The 19,663-nt window shown below is 40.3% G+C and overlaps 1 protein-coding gene across 1 annotated transcript; it reads left to right on the top strand.

Annotated features, from left to right (window-relative positions):
- Positions 1-5,968: 5,968 nt before the first annotated feature.
- On the top strand, positions 5,969-17,184 carry capza1b (capping actin protein of muscle Z-line subunit alpha 1b). Its single transcript, XM_080732513.1, has 10 exons — positions 5,969-6,013; positions 9,015-9,078; positions 10,278-10,329; positions 10,835-10,898; positions 11,481-11,687; positions 12,696-12,775; positions 12,908-12,986; positions 14,292-14,363; positions 14,519-14,581; positions 15,076-17,184. The coding sequence occupies exons 1-10, from the start codon at positions 5,975-5,977 to the stop codon at positions 15,214-15,216; spliced, it is 861 nt and encodes a 286-aa protein (XP_080588639.1). The 5' UTR covers positions 5,969-5,974; the 3' UTR covers positions 15,217-17,184.
- The last annotated feature ends 2,479 nt before the right edge of the window (positions 17,185-19,663 follow it).

The following is a 19,663-nucleotide window of genomic DNA, read 5'->3' as shown; positions in this document are numbered from 1 at the left end:
GTTAGCCTCCTGGTTGGTCCCTGACTGACCAACCAGCAGGCTCTATCTGCCTTGTCCCGCCCTGGTTCCGCCTTTTTTATGTTGAATTAGCTAAAACATAATTTTTGGAGAAATAAAAACATTTAAAAACATGCTGATTCACTATGCTGCCACTGAGCAGCTCCAATTGACTGAAACAAAGTTTGAAATTAGAATTGAGCACACAGAATAACAATATGAAGCAACTGAATTAACATGGCAGTGGATGGAATGTCCCACTGAATGTCCCTCCAAGTCAAAGCAACCAATGGGTGTGGAGAGGGGCAGGACAATGGGCGGGACTTGACAAAGGGTGAATTAGCAGGCTGCCGCATGTATGCTCACTGTTTTGTCTCTTTGTCTGACTCTCTTCAATACAGCAATTTATTGATTGTCCTTTGGCTCGTCTCTGTCTTATTTTGGTTATGGATTTATCCATATCCATATTTATTTAAGTTATTATTTACTCTTATCCATCAGCGGTCACGTGGAGGCTCAAGCTCAGGGGCCTGGGCCCACTAGGCCCTGTTGGGTAATCCTCCCGAATACCAGAAAAGTCGCCCTCTTTCAAAGTTGCCCCAGACTCGTTTCCCAACTGGTCTGTGGCCTTAAGCTAGATGCAGATTAGACTAAAATCATATCTGTGCTTCTGGGGGTCCCTGGAACAAAAATGTTTGCAATAGGGGTCCATCCGTGGAACAAAATATTTTAAGATGGGGGTCCACGGCCAAAAACACATTTTTGGGGTCCTTAACCACTGATAGGCACGTTCTACCCAATGTCTTCTAGATCATAACAATTTTCTGAAAAAAACTTATGTTGCCATCAGTGTTTCTCAAACGTTGTCATGTGAAGGACCCCCAGAATGATATGTATTTGGCTACGGACCCCCATCACAAAATATTTTGTTCCAGGGACCCCCAGAAGCAAATATTTGATTTTAGTCTATTCTGCATCTAGCTTAAGGCCACAGACCCGTTGGGAAACGAGTTTGGGGGCGACTTTGAAAGAGGGCGACTTATCTGGCTACCATCCTCCCACTGAGGCCTTGGCTTTTTGAAAGGGATCTATTAATAAGGTCACCTCCACAGACCTGTGTGCAATGGGCTGTCATCTCTGTAGATTGAGTGGACTCCTCCTGCTCCCCTCCATTCTCTGAAGAGGACTCCCCGTCCTGCTGTGAAGAGGACTCTGTTTCTTCGCTCCAAGGTGCTGGTCCTGGGTGGAGAGCAGATGCATGTCTCTCACTAACGCATTCACTGCATTCAATGCTGGACTGACATTCCATGTCATGTGATGCATTGCCAGCTAGAGACGCGGCTGTGTTTCCTTTGTTGAACATAACACTATCTTGGCCATGCCTCTGATGCTGGTTTATGTTTGAGGTAGGAAATGGGTTCTGAAACGTATGTTTAGTGGGTGAATGAGAGGAATGCTGGTAGACATTTGCAGAAGGAGAGCAGTCTTCAGTTTTGAGGTGTTGGGAGTGTACAGAGTGAAGTGGTCGTCTCTTCACTCCGACCTCGTCTTTAAGGACTGGGTCAGTTTTCAGAACTACATGTCTGTGTTCGTATCCTTTGGTCTGCTCCCTAACAAAGTCTATTGTTCGCTGTACAGGGTTGAGTGAAGTTAGCTGGTGCTTCAGGATGTGTTGCTCTTCAATGACATAAGCTGCTGCCTCTAAGGCCTCTGCCTCGGCTATTGCTGCAGCTGCTACCTTCTGAACGTTTAGCCTTTCTATAGAAGCATCAATTTCAGCTTTCTTTATTTTCATCTTCATCTCCTCCTCAGCGAAACACAGTCGTGCTTTAGCAGCTTCTGCTTTAGCTCGGGCCTTTGCAGCGGCATAGCTTATAGATGATCTGCTTGTTTCTAGAGTGGTGGTTGAGGTAGATTTCGCCTTCGTCTCAGTTGGAACTGTTACCCCCGCGACCCGATTCCGGATAAGCGGTTGAAGATGGATGGATGAATGGATTGACATGTTTGAAGTGAATCGTAGATGGCTGTATACTGTAGTAGCTATAATGCACTGTCTTGATGCTGATATAAGATGCCAGCTTCAGTGGATAGTACGATCGTCGATTCAACAGTCAAATAAACACCTATCTTCAACCACGACTCCTGGGACGTTGTTTGTAGTCAACAGCTGGCATTCAAAAGGTTGAAACTACAACAAAAGACAGTGCTTAAATTCTTGCTTCATAAACATAAATGCAATAAGAATGCTGACAGCTAGAATCATTCATTACACAGACAATCTACACAATCAACTGCAACTACACAGATACACAGCACAGTTGAATTAAAGTTTAACAACAGATAATTCACACCTAATATTAGTGAAGATATCTACAAACAAAAGTATCAAACATACCGACAATGCTCTTGGAAAGAAGAGTAGTACACTTGGAGGACTTCTGACATGTAGCTGTGCACTCAGCACTCTCTGACTCTGACTGACCTCTGTGTTCTAACTTCTGAAATGTAGCTGTGTTTGTGTCTGAGTGTTCATGAGGAACGCCTGATCTTGGTTGAGTTGATTACTTCGATTACTTGATTACTTCAAGAGGACACTGAAAATACAACATCAAAATAAAGGCTCACAGCTCTTAGCCCTTGTAAGTTTACATCAGCCACCATGGGCTTCAAATGGAAACACACTTACAAACTCAAACCATTACTACAAAAAACCTAAGTTGCAGTAGGCTACATCTGTAAGAGAACAGTCATGTTTTCAAACTCTCCTTGGGTGATTGTAATCCGTCTCAGTTTCTACCTCGTTTTGTGTGCAGTAGAGTAGGTCACAGTTTCACTGTAAGGAGTAGGCTTCTTGGGAGCCAGGTCTGCCTATGGCGGCCTTTCTCGATCGCAAGACTGTATCTAGTCAATGTTTTCCTTAGTTTTGGATCAGTCAAAGTCACACTAACACAATTAATATTGGTAATAATACCAATATTAATCTAGTAATACATAAGAATCTTTCCTGAGTTCTATAGGAAATTGTTGAACCAGGATCATTACAATCCATTGCCATCTATACTATAATTTTGCGAATGTCTGAGTGAGTGAGTGAGTGAGTGAGTGAGTGAGTGAGTGAGTGAGTGTCTGTCTGTCTGGGGGGGGTTCTGGCCCTGTTACAGATGTTGTCCAAAAATCATGCAGATCGGTACACAGTATCTCTGTAGCCGTTAAATGGAACGGGTATTTCTTACATTGATGCTCCTACATATTAGCATGCAAGCACCAGTTAAAGTTACTTTCCATCCCTCATATACTGTGTGCACAGTGCACATCCCATAACCCACACACTGCACATCATTTCGGAGCTCATATCTTTGAACGGGTAAGGGCTAGTTAACATAAATGGTGGAAAGTAATTAAGTACAAGTGAAATTAAGAACTTGTGAAATGGGACCCTCTGCACAATGAGTACTTTTACTTTTGGTACCTTAATTAGGCCTATTATTGAATACTTCTATTTGTAACAGAGTACTTCTACATTGTGTATTGATACGTTTTTTTAAGTGAAAAAAGAATACCTTTTCCTCCACTGCAATGGGCCTGGTGTACAAGATACACTACACCTCCAAAGATACCCATGTACCTGACAAACTACTTCCTAAAGGTCAAGGATGTCCATGATTATACCAGAGACAGCTCCACTAATCATGTTCAACCTAGATTTAACACTATAAAAGGCTCTAATTCGTTCTCCAGCTATACCACCAACAAGCCTTAAAGGAGTGCAAATCCCTAGCCTCCTTCGAAATTGGTATGAAAAGTCACCTTCAGGCGGCTGCTACTCGAGACTTGTAAATAGACTAAGCCCCCATGTTTCCACCCTCACTTTTTTCTCCCCTTTTCTGCTTTTGTAATTAATGTTATCCTATAAGTGCTATGTTCTATCCATCTGTCTTTCAGTGTTATATGAGATACATAAATTGGTTCCTGTTTAAATAAGCCGTAAAGCTTACTAGGATCTCCTTTTAGTTGACCTTGTACCAGTGATTTGTGCTGTCATGAAACTGTACCTTTTTCTATTGCAAACTGCTAATAAACTCTTCAATCAATCAATCAATCAATCAATCAACCAACCAATCAATCAATCAATCAATCAATCAACCAATCAATCAATCAATCAATCAATCAATCAATCAATCAATCAATCAATCAATCAATCAATCAATCAAACAAACAAACAAACAAACAAACAAACAAACAAACAAACAAACAAACAAACAAACAAACAAACTGCTTAACAAAACACCATGAGGGGGCCAGGCTACCTTAGTTAGACAGTAAGACACAAAGTGCACAAGCTTTTGGCGCCCTCTACTGTTGACAATGGCCTCTTTTCTGGATTCACAAGAAGCAAATGTTTAACTGACTCAGTCACTCACTGTATTAGAGTGACTGTAATAACATTTTCCAATTTCTGATTCCGCAATCAGGGATCTCCATATGATTGCCACTGCCAGAACAGGCTGCCTTGGTCATATAAGCTATGGAGCGTGACCACGACAGTCAACAATGTGATGTTGCACCACCACATATTGGATAGTGCACTTGCTCCCATCATGACCAAACATGTCTCTATTTCCTCAGGAGTTGCTGTTCAGTTCAAGGCTGATTGGCCATCTCAGCCAGCTTGGAGATAAATGCACATGTGAAATAATTTCCAATATAACCAATATGCTGTGCAAATACTTAAAATCAAGTGGAGCTGTGTGTGTGTGTGTGTGTGTGTGTGTGTGTGTGTGTGTGTGTGTGTGTGTGTGTGTGTGTGTGTGTGTGTGTGTGTGGATCATGTGTACCGATTTTTGTGACATTTGAAGAAAATATGTAGGAAAAGGAGCAAAAAGTGTGTTTTGGAGAAAATTCAAGATGGCGGACAATCTATCATGGCGCAAATGGGCGTGGCCTATATGGGGAGATGCGTCATGGCCCAAGGAATCCAGGGAAAAAATATTTTTAATTTTCCGACCTACGGTTCAAGAGTTACAGGCCAAAACGTAAAGTGGGGTGTTATGGCGCCACCATGCGGCCAAATGACACAATTATTTTTCATTTAATCCTTGAAATCATTATGAACCTCCTCTCCAAGTCTTGAAACTCTAGCCCCTATGGTTTGCGAGAGACAAATAATTGAATGTGAGTTTTTGCGATTCCCATTATAAGTCAATGGGGAAAATTAATTCACTAATAAATTAATATCAATTAAACTATAGAACCTTTCTCTTAGAAAAGTAATAGCCCACGATTCCCGAGTAAGCCGGTCGATTTGACATATGGCGCGAGTGTGTGGTGGCAAAACTGTGGGACTAGTGGCGTGCCGAAGTTTAGGAAGTTCAGGCTACATACACACACACACACACACAGACACACAGACCCACACAGCCACGTATAGGGAGCCTGTGCTTCACACAGCTCCAAAAATTGCAAATAGGCTTTGCAAATATATAAATAATTAAACCAACTCTGGTATACATCAGACTATATGTGCAAAATAAGCACAAATGTGCAAAGATCAGTCAAGCCTTTTAACCCTCACAAGACCCACACAAGTAAAAGATTTGCCAATATTGTTTTCACATTTCAAATGTCATATAGGAAGAATGTCTGAAGACCTTAATTGACTAGAGTCCTACAGCTACAGGAACGATTTTATTGATAATATAAACATGTATATCATCTTATTTTTAATTTTTCATTCTTTCTGGGTTTTTTTTTACTCCTTTTTTGACAAAACACATTACAAACACACACAAATGGGAATAGGACCAGGGGAAACCTTTTAACAAAAATCTTCTGTTAAATGTAACATTAATCTTCCACATTGCTTAAATGTCTACATTTATGATTATGAATATGAAACAGTTGTTTGTTGTCTACGCGTGGTACTACGCACCCAGTAGACGTCAGTCAGCTGGGGTGGGTGGGGTCACAAAGAGCCAAGATGGCTGACTTTGAGGAGCCGCTGTCAGAGGATGAGAAGGTCTGTAACATTATAATTCCTCACTGAATGCAGTCAGTTTGCTGTGTTGTTACACTTTCACCGCCTCGAATGCGTTCCTTGGAGTGCACGACGGAGTTTTGTCGTGACAGTGACAACATTAGGTCACGTATCGACGTGACAAACTTGTGTTCTGTTTTTTTGTGTGTGTGTGTGTCTGTGTCGTTAGCTATAGCCAGCAGCTAATGTTGCAGCTAAATGCTTGTAGGGAGCCAAGGAAGTAAAGAACCCATACGTTCATACGCCTCAAGTACATTTACTTGGTACTGTAGTAGCCTACTGTACTTTAGTACATTTTTTTGGTATTTGTACTTTGCTTGAGTGTTTCCAATTTCCAACATTTTTACTTGTATATTCCACTATCTCAGAGGCAAATAGCCTATTGTACTTTTGTAATATTGTACAAAATATTGTACAATTATTATTTAAATTATTATTATTATTATTACAAAACATACATTAGCTACTTCAACCCTATATAAATGAAAATAGACGATCTACAAGTGTGGCCATCTGAACTTGTAGATCTGCTATTTACAAAATATATTTATACATTTGAAGCATTCTGCATAATGAGAACTTTTATTTTTGGTACTTTTAAGTACATTTTGATGCCAACACCTTTGTACTAAAGTAGTAAAATTGTAATTACGTTTTTTTTACTTAAATTTTACTTTAACACTAACAGAGTATAATGCAGTCTTGATACTTTTACTCAAGTAAAACATTTGAGTACTTATTGCACCACTGCGTTAAAAGCTTGAATACTGAAACATTTAGCCAGGCGTGTAGTTGCTTAATTGGAAGTAATAGTGTTTCCTTCCCACTAACTCGTCTTGCTACATGATAGTAGTCGTCAAGCGTTGCAGCAGCCCATAGCCATGGTCAGCAGCTACATTGCATTGCATTGGCTTTTTTCTGGGTCAAACAGATTCAGTTGCAGCTCAAATACGTGTTAGCCAGCCACACATGGCCTGAGGGCAGGGCATGGGGTGAACCTGATAGCGATACCATAGCCTCTCTACCAGCCACTGGGAGCAGGGTGGCACTAAACCCCAGTAGAGGCAAAGCACCGACAACTCGAATGATCATCAAGACCTTTCACTGTTGTAGGACTACAGAATAATCAGCTTTATTGTCACATCACATGTTTCTGTGTGTCAACCTTTAGGTTACAGGAAGGGTTGGAATAAGTGAAGAGAGTAGATGGAACAAAAAAGAACAGTAGGAGGGCACAGACATACAGTACACACTACACTATACACACACACATACACCAGTAAAACGCTGTAAAGGCGAGAAGCGACCTCGCCCTAAAGGGCACATAGGTGCGTGCACGCATCCGCCTGGGTGACAGCAGACTGCTGGGCGAGCACTGGCGCTTTGGCGTGGGATGAACTTTGACCCAAAAAAATGCACTGACCTGGTTGGTTGTTTAAGTTGGACAAAATGTGGCCACATTTTCCCATACATGGAGACAACTGACGTCTGACATTATGAGCTTAATATTGATGACATCAAGGATCTCCATATATGGGTATGAAAGGGACAAGGACAAAATTAATTTGCAAGTGTGACTCACTTTGCGGTTGGTTGTTTAAGTTGGACAAAATGTGGTCATATTTTCCTAAATATGGATACGACTGACCTCTGAGATGTCTGACGTCATAGACCCCGTCCCCATGACTTCATTGTGATGTCAGAACAGGTCAGCGGTGAGACAGACAGACGGACATGAGCAGCAGGTTATCATACTAAATAGCAACCTACGGTCACAATAAGGTCCATGATTAGAAAGATGCAATGGATTCATTGGTGGCACTGGTATCCACTCCAGAATAGAGATATAGCAGCAGCAAGAATAAAATGAGGGAGTCTAAAGATGTCTTGTGAAGCGTAGTGTGTTTCTTATAATTTGCATAGTGCATAAAGCATATTTCTTTAGACCTGTGTGGATTGGAATGAACGAATGTTTCCACTTGTCTTGTGCCTTTGAGCCATTGCGAGGTGTCAGTTTTCAGGAAATGGGCTAATGTTTAAATATCTACTTGCAACAGACTAAGACCTTCACAACGTATAGACATGTAAATGATGTAACAGTAGTGTGTTTAGTTCAAGTACAGTCTTGTCTTGCGATTCACTCCGTTGTGCTGAGTAACATGGTTCCATCAGTTTGACTTATTTAAACCGAAAAAGCTAGCTATAAAAAAATATACATTTTAGAAAAACCTTTAAAAATATGTGCAAATCTTTCAATATATTTTTAAGAATATGTGCAAATCTTTCAATATATATTTAAATGAACATTTTTCCTAAAGTTTTTGCTTCTGGGCAAGTGGTTATCCCTGGAACACCTTTTTTAGATGGGGGGTGTCGGCTGCCAAATACATTACATTTTGGGGGACCGCTTTGTGACACATTTGAGAACCACTGATATAGCAAAAAAACCTGATATTTTCCGAAAAGGTTTAGGATTTAGAAGACATTTTTAGAATCGGCCTCAGGTTTAAACCATGATCACATGAGCTAAACCATAAAAAGATGGGCAGCTACGTCATGGTTACAAAATGGCTTTGAAAATATGAAATGGAGCATTGCTATTATTCTTTTTAGATTGCATGGCAAGACTGTCTGTATCCTCATATTTAAGCCTTATGTGGATTAGCTCCATTGTTAACTCAAGTTTTGCATAAAGAGCTGGCTGAATAGCAGCAGCTCAACCTAACCATCAATTAGCTGAGTTGTAACTGGTTCCTTTTGACAGTGACCACGTTGTTCCTTTACCATTTTACATCTCTAGCAAGTTGAAATTGTATAAGAATGTAATTATTGATTTCATTTCTCTGCATGAGTCTGCCCCTCAACATATTTTTATGACATGTATATGCATTTTTGTCAATAAAACGTAATTCAATCAATCACTTGCACAGTACTGCAAAACACATGAGATAAACCTTTTATTATCAATCTTTTGAATCTGCAGGTACGCATAGCGGCCAACTTTGTAACCCATGCACCCCCAGGAGAGTTTAACGAAGTCTTCAATGGTAAGTGTCAAGTTCTTAATTTATACTCTTTTGTAGGGAAAATATAATCGACAATCGATTAGTCTGATTAACCACTTAACGCTATATTATACTTTGTACAGTGGTGGCATACACTAGGGATGTGCGCGTGTACACGGTTATCCGTGTACACGGTTTGTAAACCACTATTCGTTTTGAAAACACAATTCGATTATTCTATTAAATATATTTTTAATTATTGAGATATTAACTTTATTAAACATTTAAACTCTGCGCCCATATTACTGTCTTGTCTTAATAAAATGTTACTTTTTAACAAGCAAATTAAGCAATCCCTTGGTTGATTTGCGGAGCATGACTGTCTGTGTCAGTCTGACTGACTGTTGCGCGCTGCACTGGTCGCGCTGACATGCAGTGAGTGTGCGTGGCAGCCACACACCAGGCAGGCTGTCCGCTGCGCAAGTAAATTAATGGCAATTAAGCGACGTGTATCTTAAACATACTGGATGTGAATCACTCGCCTGCACGCTGCATCTGTGATCCGGTCCATGAATTAATCCATATTTTGAGGTGAGAACAAGCCAAGGAGAATGCTTAATCATACATTGGCTGAGTATTGCTCAGTTACTATAGCGACTCCAGTCAGACAGACATCAGCTGTTGTAGCGACCCAGCTGAGACTGATGCGCTAATTATTACTGACCCAGATTCACGCAATGACATAATTGATAAATTTGAGCAAGATTTCAATATTATATAAAATTTTAAAAGGCTTTTATATACTCTTGATACTTTTTTCAAACGAGGTTTGCCCTAATAGATCGAAGTGCTCAGTTTTGGCTATTTTCTGTTCTGAAATTACAATAAAAAAAAAAATAACAATTAATTTTCGACTAGTCGAGTATTCGTTTACAAAATTGTCGTGTACACGTCAGTGAAATTAGTCGCTAGGAACATCCCTAGCATACACCATTGTAGAAATGCCATTTTCACTATAAAAAAGTGTTAAATCGTTCACGATTTGAAGTCATAATGCCGCGCACTACTCTGCTGCATGGTATTTTCAGAGAGAGTGATATGCGTATAAATCAAGTTGAAGAGCCAGTGTGTTTCTCTTCTCAGCTGTCACCCCCATGGCAGTGTTCTAGTTGGGGTGTTGTAATGACTCAAACACATTGTGGTAAACGCTGGATTTATGTGTTTTCCTTTTGTGTTTTTAGATGTGCGGCTCCTCCTCAATAATGACAACCTCCTCAGGGAAGGGGCGTCACAGTGAGTATAACTAGACTACCGTTGACACTCAGTGGTTCCCAGCCCTTTTCTGGATCAGGGGCCCACTTGAAAGTGTTTGCGGGCCCACAGCCCACCCATCTGACCACTTAGCATGGTAGCCATGGCTGCCATGTTAAATGGTCAGACATGCGGGCCGCGTTCATTTTCAGAGCACGTTTATTTTATTCTGGCTAGGCTCGATGGAACCATAGTCATCTTTTTGTGCATTATGTCTTTAAAGTAACATTAAGTCATTCACTTCCCAGAATACCAGCCACCAGCCACTGCAAGTTATCTTTTGTTTTTCCTTACCTTTTCAAGTAGTCATAGAATATTTTTCTATTTTCCGATTCTAGTACTAGTAAATGGTTATGTTGTTCTACATCATTCAATGCCTCCGTATCGGTAGCATGATTGCAATAAATATAGACATTGTCCTATGTACCTTTTGTGTTTGTATGAGCTCCCATATATTATGTATCTGTGTTTGTCCTCATTCTTTCAGTTCATTTGCCCAGTATAACATGGATCAGTTCACCCCTGCCAAACTAGAGGGCTACGATGAACCGGCAAGTTTATATATATATTTTTAATATTACTTTTTGAGCTTGTAGATTGACTACTTCCTCTACTTTTGCCTACTTGTCTACTTAAAGGTGATACACCATGCATTTAAAAAGTATTTATGTCATATTGTTTATGTCCCAAAAACGTTTTTCAAAAGGCTAAATTACCACTCCTGAATAGAGAGCCTCTCTCATTTTTGAATGGCTCTCAGAGCATTTTTAGCTGCAGTACCACCTTTGGCCTGAACTGCGCCCCCCCCCAATAATAATAATCTTCAAAAACGGGCGATGATGACGTCATCATCGGCAGCAAATCTGGATAGCCTGTTTTGAGAACCTGTGGGATACTTTTAACCTTCGCCTTCTCAAAACCAGAGAAAGACACAATGGTCAGAAATGGGACTTTGTGAGGATAGAAGGTGCTAGTGGGACCCCAAAAAAAGGTTTTAAAATAGGAAAAGTGAAATTTCATGGTGTATCACCTTTAAAAAAAGATGAAACGCAGAGAATGCAAGTTTTCTGCCCGACCACAACGATATAGACTATCTTTAGCTCTTTTTATAACTTTTATATTGGCCTCTTTAGGTTCTCATCACGGAGCACGGTGACTTGGGCCAGGGGCGTTTCCTGGACCCGCGGAACCGCGTGTCCTTCCGCTTCGACCACCTCAGGAAAGAGGTGAGCGACGTGCAGCCCTGTGAAGGAGAGACCGCTCTCAGAACCTGGAGAGATGCCTGCGACACTGCCCTGACTGCCTACGTCAAAGAGCACTACCCTAGTGGAGTCAACACGGTAGGGTATTCACCAAATATTCGAATATTCGCTTTTTATTTTTTATTTTTTATTGTTTTCTCTTTAACTCATTCGTAGTTTACGGCCGTAGAGCCCGGCGATTTCTCTATGTCTTTCACTGCCGGCTTCTCCTACCTGTTAACGTGGGCGCTCATCCAGTTCCCATCGTGCGTGATCGGACACTGCTATGCATCGTGTGTTCGCGTATTCCATCAGCTTCTCAAATCCGTTGAAATTTTTTCAATTGATCAATCCGTTCTCCATCTGTAAGCCGCGGAGTTTATACAGAAAGCTAACGGGCCAAAATAGACGACGGACCATCCGCTTCCGGTTCATGGCCTCAATGATAAGTGGTCCGCTCAATAATGTGTCCGTGTAGAAACCGATCACGGAGCATTAGTTCCGGCCTATTTTAGTTCCGCTTCGATAACATTTTTTTTTTTTTAATTAAAGCTTATTAAATCTCCGGGTTCTACGGGCAAGTCGGGCATGGCAGAGAAGGGGTACAAAGGGGTATTTTTCTGGCAGCAAAATTGTTAAAAATATATATTTTATAAAGCTTGGCTAGATAGGAAGTCATAAGAATGAGTTGTCAATGCCCCTGGTGGATGAATTTGTTAATGCTCTATACCAGGGGTTCTCAAACCTTTTTAGGCTGTGACCCCCAAAATAAACATATTTGAACTGGGGACCCCCACCCTGACAAGCACTTAGAATTGTAGGGTTGTAGGTATTACATTTAATGTGACTCGGTTCCGCAGATAAATATTGTGAAAATAGCAGATCTACATGCTCACAACGCGTTGTGAGGCGTTGTGAGCATGTAGATCGGCGTTGTGAGCATGTAGATCGACTATTAGATCAAATATTCGACTATTCGAATACTTTGAGGTCAAATAATTCGAATACTAAAAAATCATGTGAATGCCCTACAACACGGTAACATTACACTGTTTGAAAAAATAGTTAAAATATTCTATAAGCCTCATTGTAGTCATTCCTCTGCAGGTCTACGGGAAAACCGTTGACGGACAGCAAACCATCATTGCCTGCATTGAGGGACACCAGTTTCAACCCAAAAACTTCTGGTACGTTCACATTGTCCCTCTGTTGATTTGAAAGCGCAAATAGCATAGATCGATATCGATGAATTTAAACACGTTCCACCGGCTGTATATCAACATAAGTTCTAATTATGTTCTGACTCAAATGTCTTTCAGGAACGGTCGCTGTAGGTCAGAGTGGAAGCTCACCATTGGCCAGTCCACTGCTCAGGTGGTGGGGGTGTTGAAAATCCAGGTGAATGGTTGTCAATGTGCTTAGCCTCATAGACTAGGAGGCATCTACCTTGTCTGAAGGTAGATGCCTCCTCCGGTTCTGGGGTGTTGGTAAAAGAGGACTGGCATTTTTTAAGGCAAGCTTCCTGAATTCTGAAAGACGCTTCCTTGTGTGTCACAGAAGGGGTCGTTCGGTAGGCCAATCAGAGGCAGGACTCCCTCTTTCCCAGAGGCACTTGCTTTGGCAATGTAAACGTTTGTTGAATTTAAATCCCGGAAAAGACTGTGGCTGTAATTGGCCAGTAGTCACTTTGAGTGGCAGTGTGCCTTCCACACTTCCGCGAGTCCTGTTTTACCAGTCACGCCAATGAACTGCAGCGGCAGATGAGGTATCTAGCTTTTTATATCTGTACTTAGCCCTATAGGGTGATTAATATTTTCCAGGGCACGGCATGCAACTAGCGATGGGACGATAATCCTCCTTATGGCGACAGAAAATGCTCTCAATAATCGTTTGGTGAAGTTGAAATTTATCCTCCATCATACACTGGAGTTTGAATTTACTTTTGCAGAGCTGCATATCCGGTGCCACTATAGTAAAACGGATGTAAAGAGTCTACTTGGTGCAATCTTTTTTCACTCTACACCAAATCTCTTTTGGTGTAGAAGCTCAAACATGTTTTTGGTGAATGTTCCCCTCAGACCAGGGATGCTGGGGTTCAAGTGGTTAAAGGAATACTTCACCTGAAATCCCATGAAGGGCTTTTTGTTTTTGTCACATTCCTGTTTTTGTTTTATTCAATGTATATAATGTATAAACTAAAAAAAAAAAAAAAAAAATGCCACTGTGTAATCACTGATGAACCTACTGACTATCCAGGTTCAAAGATAATGTTTTAATATAGTTTTGCTTTTGTTAAGATTGTCTCTTATTAACTCATTTTGGGTTATTGGTTCGGGAATTTATTATACCTTTTATTGAAAGGATAACCCCTTGAGATGTATCATCTCCTTTTCGAGAGGGTCTTTATGAATGCGACGAAAACAAAGATATCCCTAATCCCTAATATCCCTAAACCTAACCCAAGGCTTCATGGGGTGAGTCATTGTTAGGAAGTATTCCTTTTAACAAAAGTGACATTTTAAGGATATTTAATCCCTATTATTTTAGCCACAAGTGATCATAACTACTATGGCATTTTCACATCGTCCCATCCCTACATGCAACCTCATCAGCTGTAAAGGAATACCAATCTCAGGCCGAATTTCCCTCCAGGATTGCCATGACACCAATTCAGCATTGAAATCATTTCTTTTTTCTTTCAAGGTGCATTACTATGAAGATGGCAATGTACAGCTGGTCAGCCACAAGGAAGTGGAAGAATCAATACCAGTGACTGTGAGTAGACATGTATTTCTAGTGACTTGTGACACAGAAGCACATTCTCAAAGGTTGTACATCCGTAATGCCATGCTGTCAAGCAGGTATCAGACTGGTTGTGTCAGTGCCAGTGACAAAGAGGTGATTATCCTTTTGTGTGTGTTTTGGAACAGAATGAAAGCCAGACAGCCAAGGAATTCGTTGATATCATTGAGAACGCTGAAAATGATTACCAGGTAAGTTGCCTCTCTTGACACCACACTTTACAATCAGAGAAAATAATTTGTAGATTTCTTTTTTCTTCTTCTTTTTTTTTTTACCGCATCCTCCAAAGCGTACACTTTCTGGGGCAAACATTCAGCAATATGATTCAACATGTTGTGAGCTTGTAGACTGGCATTTTATGGTATAGAGGGGGGGAAAAGGAGGGGAGCATTACAAGCATAGACCCCTGGGGGAGCACTGGATTAAAGGGGGGGGGGGGGGGGGGGGGGGGGAGGAGTCGCCTCACATACAAAACAAAGTGCATATCCACCTGTTTCTGCAAACATTTACTGGAGCATTATGTGTAGGACACTTCCGGTAAACAGCAGACATACAAGCTCACGTCGTGTCGCAGATGCAACCGTTGTGAGCAAAGTTGTAATTGCTCAAATGTAAGAGGAAGATGTCAGACCAGTCTGTTAGATTTACTATTGTCCAATCACATTGATTGTCAACCTCTCCCCAGACTGCCATCAGTGAGAACTACCAGACCATGTCTGACACCACCTTCAAGGCCCTGCGTCGCCAGCTGCCCGTCACGCGCACCAAGATCGACTGGAACAAGATCCTCAGCTACAAGATTGGCAAGGAGATGCAAAACGCCTAAGGACAGCGAAGATGGGGGACTGGCCAGAGAGACGCGCTCTCCACTGAGCCATACAACCCACTTAGACGCACCCAAAAGGACTAACCAAAGCAAATCTATATCAGTATGGGGCATGGAATTATTACGGGGGAAAAACAAAACGATAATACAAAGCGCAAGGCTGAAGATTACGCAGACTGTTTAGACGATTTTTTGTTTGTTTGTCAAATGCCTGGGTCATATGGCAAAAGTGATTTTGTTTTATGTAAAAAAATGTTTACTTTCTGTCATAAGACCGGTTGTTCAAGTGAAAATTGGCAATTTTAGGCACAGGTTCTTAGGAAGGTGTTGGAGAAGATTGAGGTCCTTCTGGACCCATGTTACAGGAGAGATGCATGGGGGTCATCTTCTATCGTGCAGGGCTTTGCTCAGGACTGCTACATTAGAGCAGTGGTTCTCAAAGTTGAGGTTCCTTGAAAAGGGTTCCAGGGGGTCCCCAGCTTAAACGATTGATGGTAAGGAACCCGAACAGGGGTCTTTGAAATTAAAAGATTTGAGAACCACTGCATTAGTGGGACGGCTCTTTCTTTGGCCCTTGAAGGCATCGCTGATCTTGTCAAAAGTTTCTTATCCTTCAGATCCTCGATCACCTCAAGGCAGAGATTTGGACGGGTTCATGCAGGTTTTAGACGGAAATCTGGATCTTACAGGGCAGCTTTTAAAAGCGATTTATAAGCACACTGACGCATAACCAGAGGATGGTTTTGAGAAAGGTTAAATGTGTCATGGAAATATGAATGTCATTGACATACGGTATCTGAATACCGTTGACAGATACAATGCACATCTACAACAGAATTTCACAAAAATGTACAACAATAAAAGCTACCGCAGCGATGGGGAAAATGTGCAACATCAACCATTTACTGGACAAATCTTCCTGTATAACGTTAGACCTGACTTTAGGCGTTGTTCAGACTGCAGGCAAAATTTGCGTTGTTACATCTGATCTTGATTTACGACCGACTGTCCACCCTGGCATTTTGCAAGCGAGATTAACATTTGAAAACCCACCTGTCAGTCTGAACATAGCCATAGGTGAAACTTGCTCCTACTTAACTATTTAAATTGACAGTACTGTTAAATACCTTCAGTAGCATGGTCCCTGGCATTGCTCTGTTGCTGCACTGTAGGCCTATATGTTTGTCTTTGTCAGGGCTGAGGGAATGTTTGTTTTCTGTTGTACTGTATGTACTGTGTCCTCCCATCTATCTACCCATGAAAGCTATGACTGAAATACTTTATAACGGGGGTTCTCAAAGTGCGGTCCAGGGACTCTCAGGTTTCCTTGAGGGGCATCCAAATGGACCGGAAGTCTATAACTCTGAGAGTGTACAAATTCAATTACATTTCCGTTTGGTTCCATTTGTACACTCAAAGAGTTATGGTGTTAAAATTATAATCAAAACATTTTGAGAATCTCTACACTATAAAGCTCCAGTGCTTCTGACGTCAATTATTATTTGTTCTCTTTTGTACTGTACCTTGGTAGCGCCGTCATTTGCTGTATACCTTTTCCATTGCGGAAGGAAAACATTACTCAAGTTAACCAAGATTTGTTTGCCAAAATCTCTTTCCTATGGTAAAGAATTCCATACTCCCAACACATGTATGCAAATCTATATTTTAATATGCTGGTTTCTTTGTTTTCGTTGGAGTCTTAAGGTTATCACACTCAGTTGTAACAAACGGTCTTGTATATTAGTCGATGCCAAGTGAACACAACATAGCAGATTTGCCATGTAAGGTGGAGCCCAGACTCTGTTACGCCGCTGCTCAATAGGCTGATTCAAGATCAGTTACATGTTAGCTCTATGTGCCGTGTTCAACCCTCACAACGTACTAAAACTGTGCCGATCAGTTAACAAAGTTTAGGACTGTACTGCCCCATTCTGTTGTACCAATAAATGGATCTGTCATCTTCTTTCACCAAGTCTCTCTTCATGTCCTTGGATGTACTGAAAATAACTTTCCTCTTCTACCAGGGATTTGAACCTGGTTTTCTGCCCAAGTGCTGAATTTGTTTTACCATTGAGCTAATAGAGCCTGTCTGCTTGCTCAGGGGATAAATTGAATCTGACCATCAGTTCAAAGTTTGTGTATCTTCTAGAAGCACAGGGAGACAATACAACCACCCCAATTTTATAATTTCTATTCTATTAACATACCATTACTATCAGACAAAATTACATTTTGCACACGAGAAAAGTTTTAAGTAAAAGATATGCCACACAATATAGAAATACTTCAAAGTAAAAGGCCTGTATTCGATGCAATAAGAGTGCAGACTGTTATAGCCAACAGCCTGACAAACATCAGGGTCTTGAGCTCTGCACTGTTAGCTCCACTTTCACACTGCAGTAGGCTATATCTAATGTAGGTGGTGTGCATATTTCCTTGACTGGCTTTGCCCTGTGGCTGTGTTGACTCCCAAAAGGCCTGTATTCAAAATATGACTTGAGTAAAAGTACAAAAGTATAGGCATCAAAATATACATTTGCAGTACCAAAGTGAAAGTAGGTAAGATTTTCAAATAGCCAAAGTATAAAATAGGGCTTAATTGGTTAATGTGTGTTTTGTATTATTTGTATTATTATCTAAATCTGCCAAGTAACTAGCTAAAGTGTTCAAATAATTAGTAAATTAAATATTTGACATTGACATTTTGACAATGACAAATCCAAAAAAAAGGGACACTAGATTGAGAGTGGTTAAACAGGCACAATTATCTTATGAATTGATTTGGAATTTCTTAAACTATATATTTATGTAGGCCTATTACTTTTCCCCTCTCCTTTGTAATTGCACCCCCTGGTGCCCCCCCTGGGGACTGCGTCCTCCACTTTCAAAACCTGTGGATTCAAATAATCAACTGAATAGTTTAGTCCATTATAAAACGTTAGGCATGATGAGACATTTATTCAGTAATATCACACATGAGATGCATAGTTGCCACAAACAGCTGGGTGAAGCAAGTTACATGGCCAAGCCAGTGGGAGGCATTAGCAAAACAATAATAATAAAAAAAAAAAACATTTATTAATGATTATGTGGTTGTGAGTTCAAAATGAAAATGTAATCGCTTGTGAGTTTCACTATTTGGTTGGTCAAATAGTGAAAATAGCTGCAGTTCTTGCATAATGTTCGCCAAATATTCAACAGTATTTCTGCCAAATGTTCATATTATGTCCATGTTAGGCTACATGTGGTTAATGGCAAGAACAATAGAAAGCCTGATATGGTGAAACTAATTAGCCTAAACATTTGATTGAAACTAGATCAATAAATGACTACAGTAGGACAACTACAATCTTAAAGCACTAGTTCAACCCAAACATTACTTATTTTCTATCAATTACACCACAAAGCCCTGAATTCATGGGGATTAGTTTAGTTTTTGTCGCATTCCTAAGCCAATAATTTGATGACCGGGACATCGGTCAGCACTTTGAATCTCCTACTGAGCATCTACCTTACTCTTTGAGTCTCCAGTGGTCAATAAATTATTGGATTAGGAAAGCGAGGGAAAAAAACAACTAAACAATCTCCACAAATTCACAGCATTCAAGTCATCTTTTGGGTGAACTACTCCTTTAAATCCCCATTCTGTTATTTAAATGGAACAATCGTTGTGTGTTATAATAAGACACACAGATGTCCCAAATTGATTTTAATAAACTGTACAGTTGGTCCCTTTTGGTTTGAACAAAGACATGCAATTTCCCTGGGAAAAAAAAGAAAAGAAAAAGTGACATAGGCCTAGTACTGAGAAATCCTATAAAGGTGTTGTGAGTTGTTGTTTTTTCTTTTGTTAAAATAAGGGATATATAGCTTTATATCCCACAGTTTGTTAATTAACAGGGGTCTCTCGCCATCTGTCCAGCTCTTTAGTAAAACATTATATACATTTTCAGGTTGGATACCAATTTTCATCTGAACAAGACAGAGACCTCATACAGGATAAACGTGAAATTGGAAGTAATTAAACAAAACCTTTTTTGTTTTAACAAAGAAATATCACTTGCAGCACCTTTAACGTATGTAGTGCAAGGTAGACTCTCCCTTCTCAATACAAGATTCAGTGTATTAATGACTATTGTAGTACAAATCATATATATATATAAAAAACATGCATGAAATGGTATCATGCAGTCATATGCTTAAACTGGCACTCTTTTGTAAAGACTATGATTTCAGCTATACAGTAAAATCCTCAGTGTTAATCTATCCTTTTGTAACTGTGTACAAAATGTGGATTTTTACTGTGTATTTTACAGCACAATGTATTGGTCAATGGTCATGTTACTCATGTTCATTTTTTCATTTACCATCCATAAAGAAAATGTGCAAGGTTTCACCGTTAAAATATCCAAACTTTCAGAGCTATCGACTACTTTGTAATAATGTT

This window comes from Nannobrachium achirus (genome assembly GCF_963921795.1).
Source record: "Nannobrachium achirus genome assembly, chromosome: 9".
NCBI lineage: Eukaryota > Metazoa > Chordata > Actinopteri > Myctophiformes > Myctophidae > Nannobrachium > Nannobrachium achirus.
The sequence above is the reverse complement of the archived record's forward strand: the minus strand, read 5'-3'. Positions and strand labels throughout refer to the sequence as shown.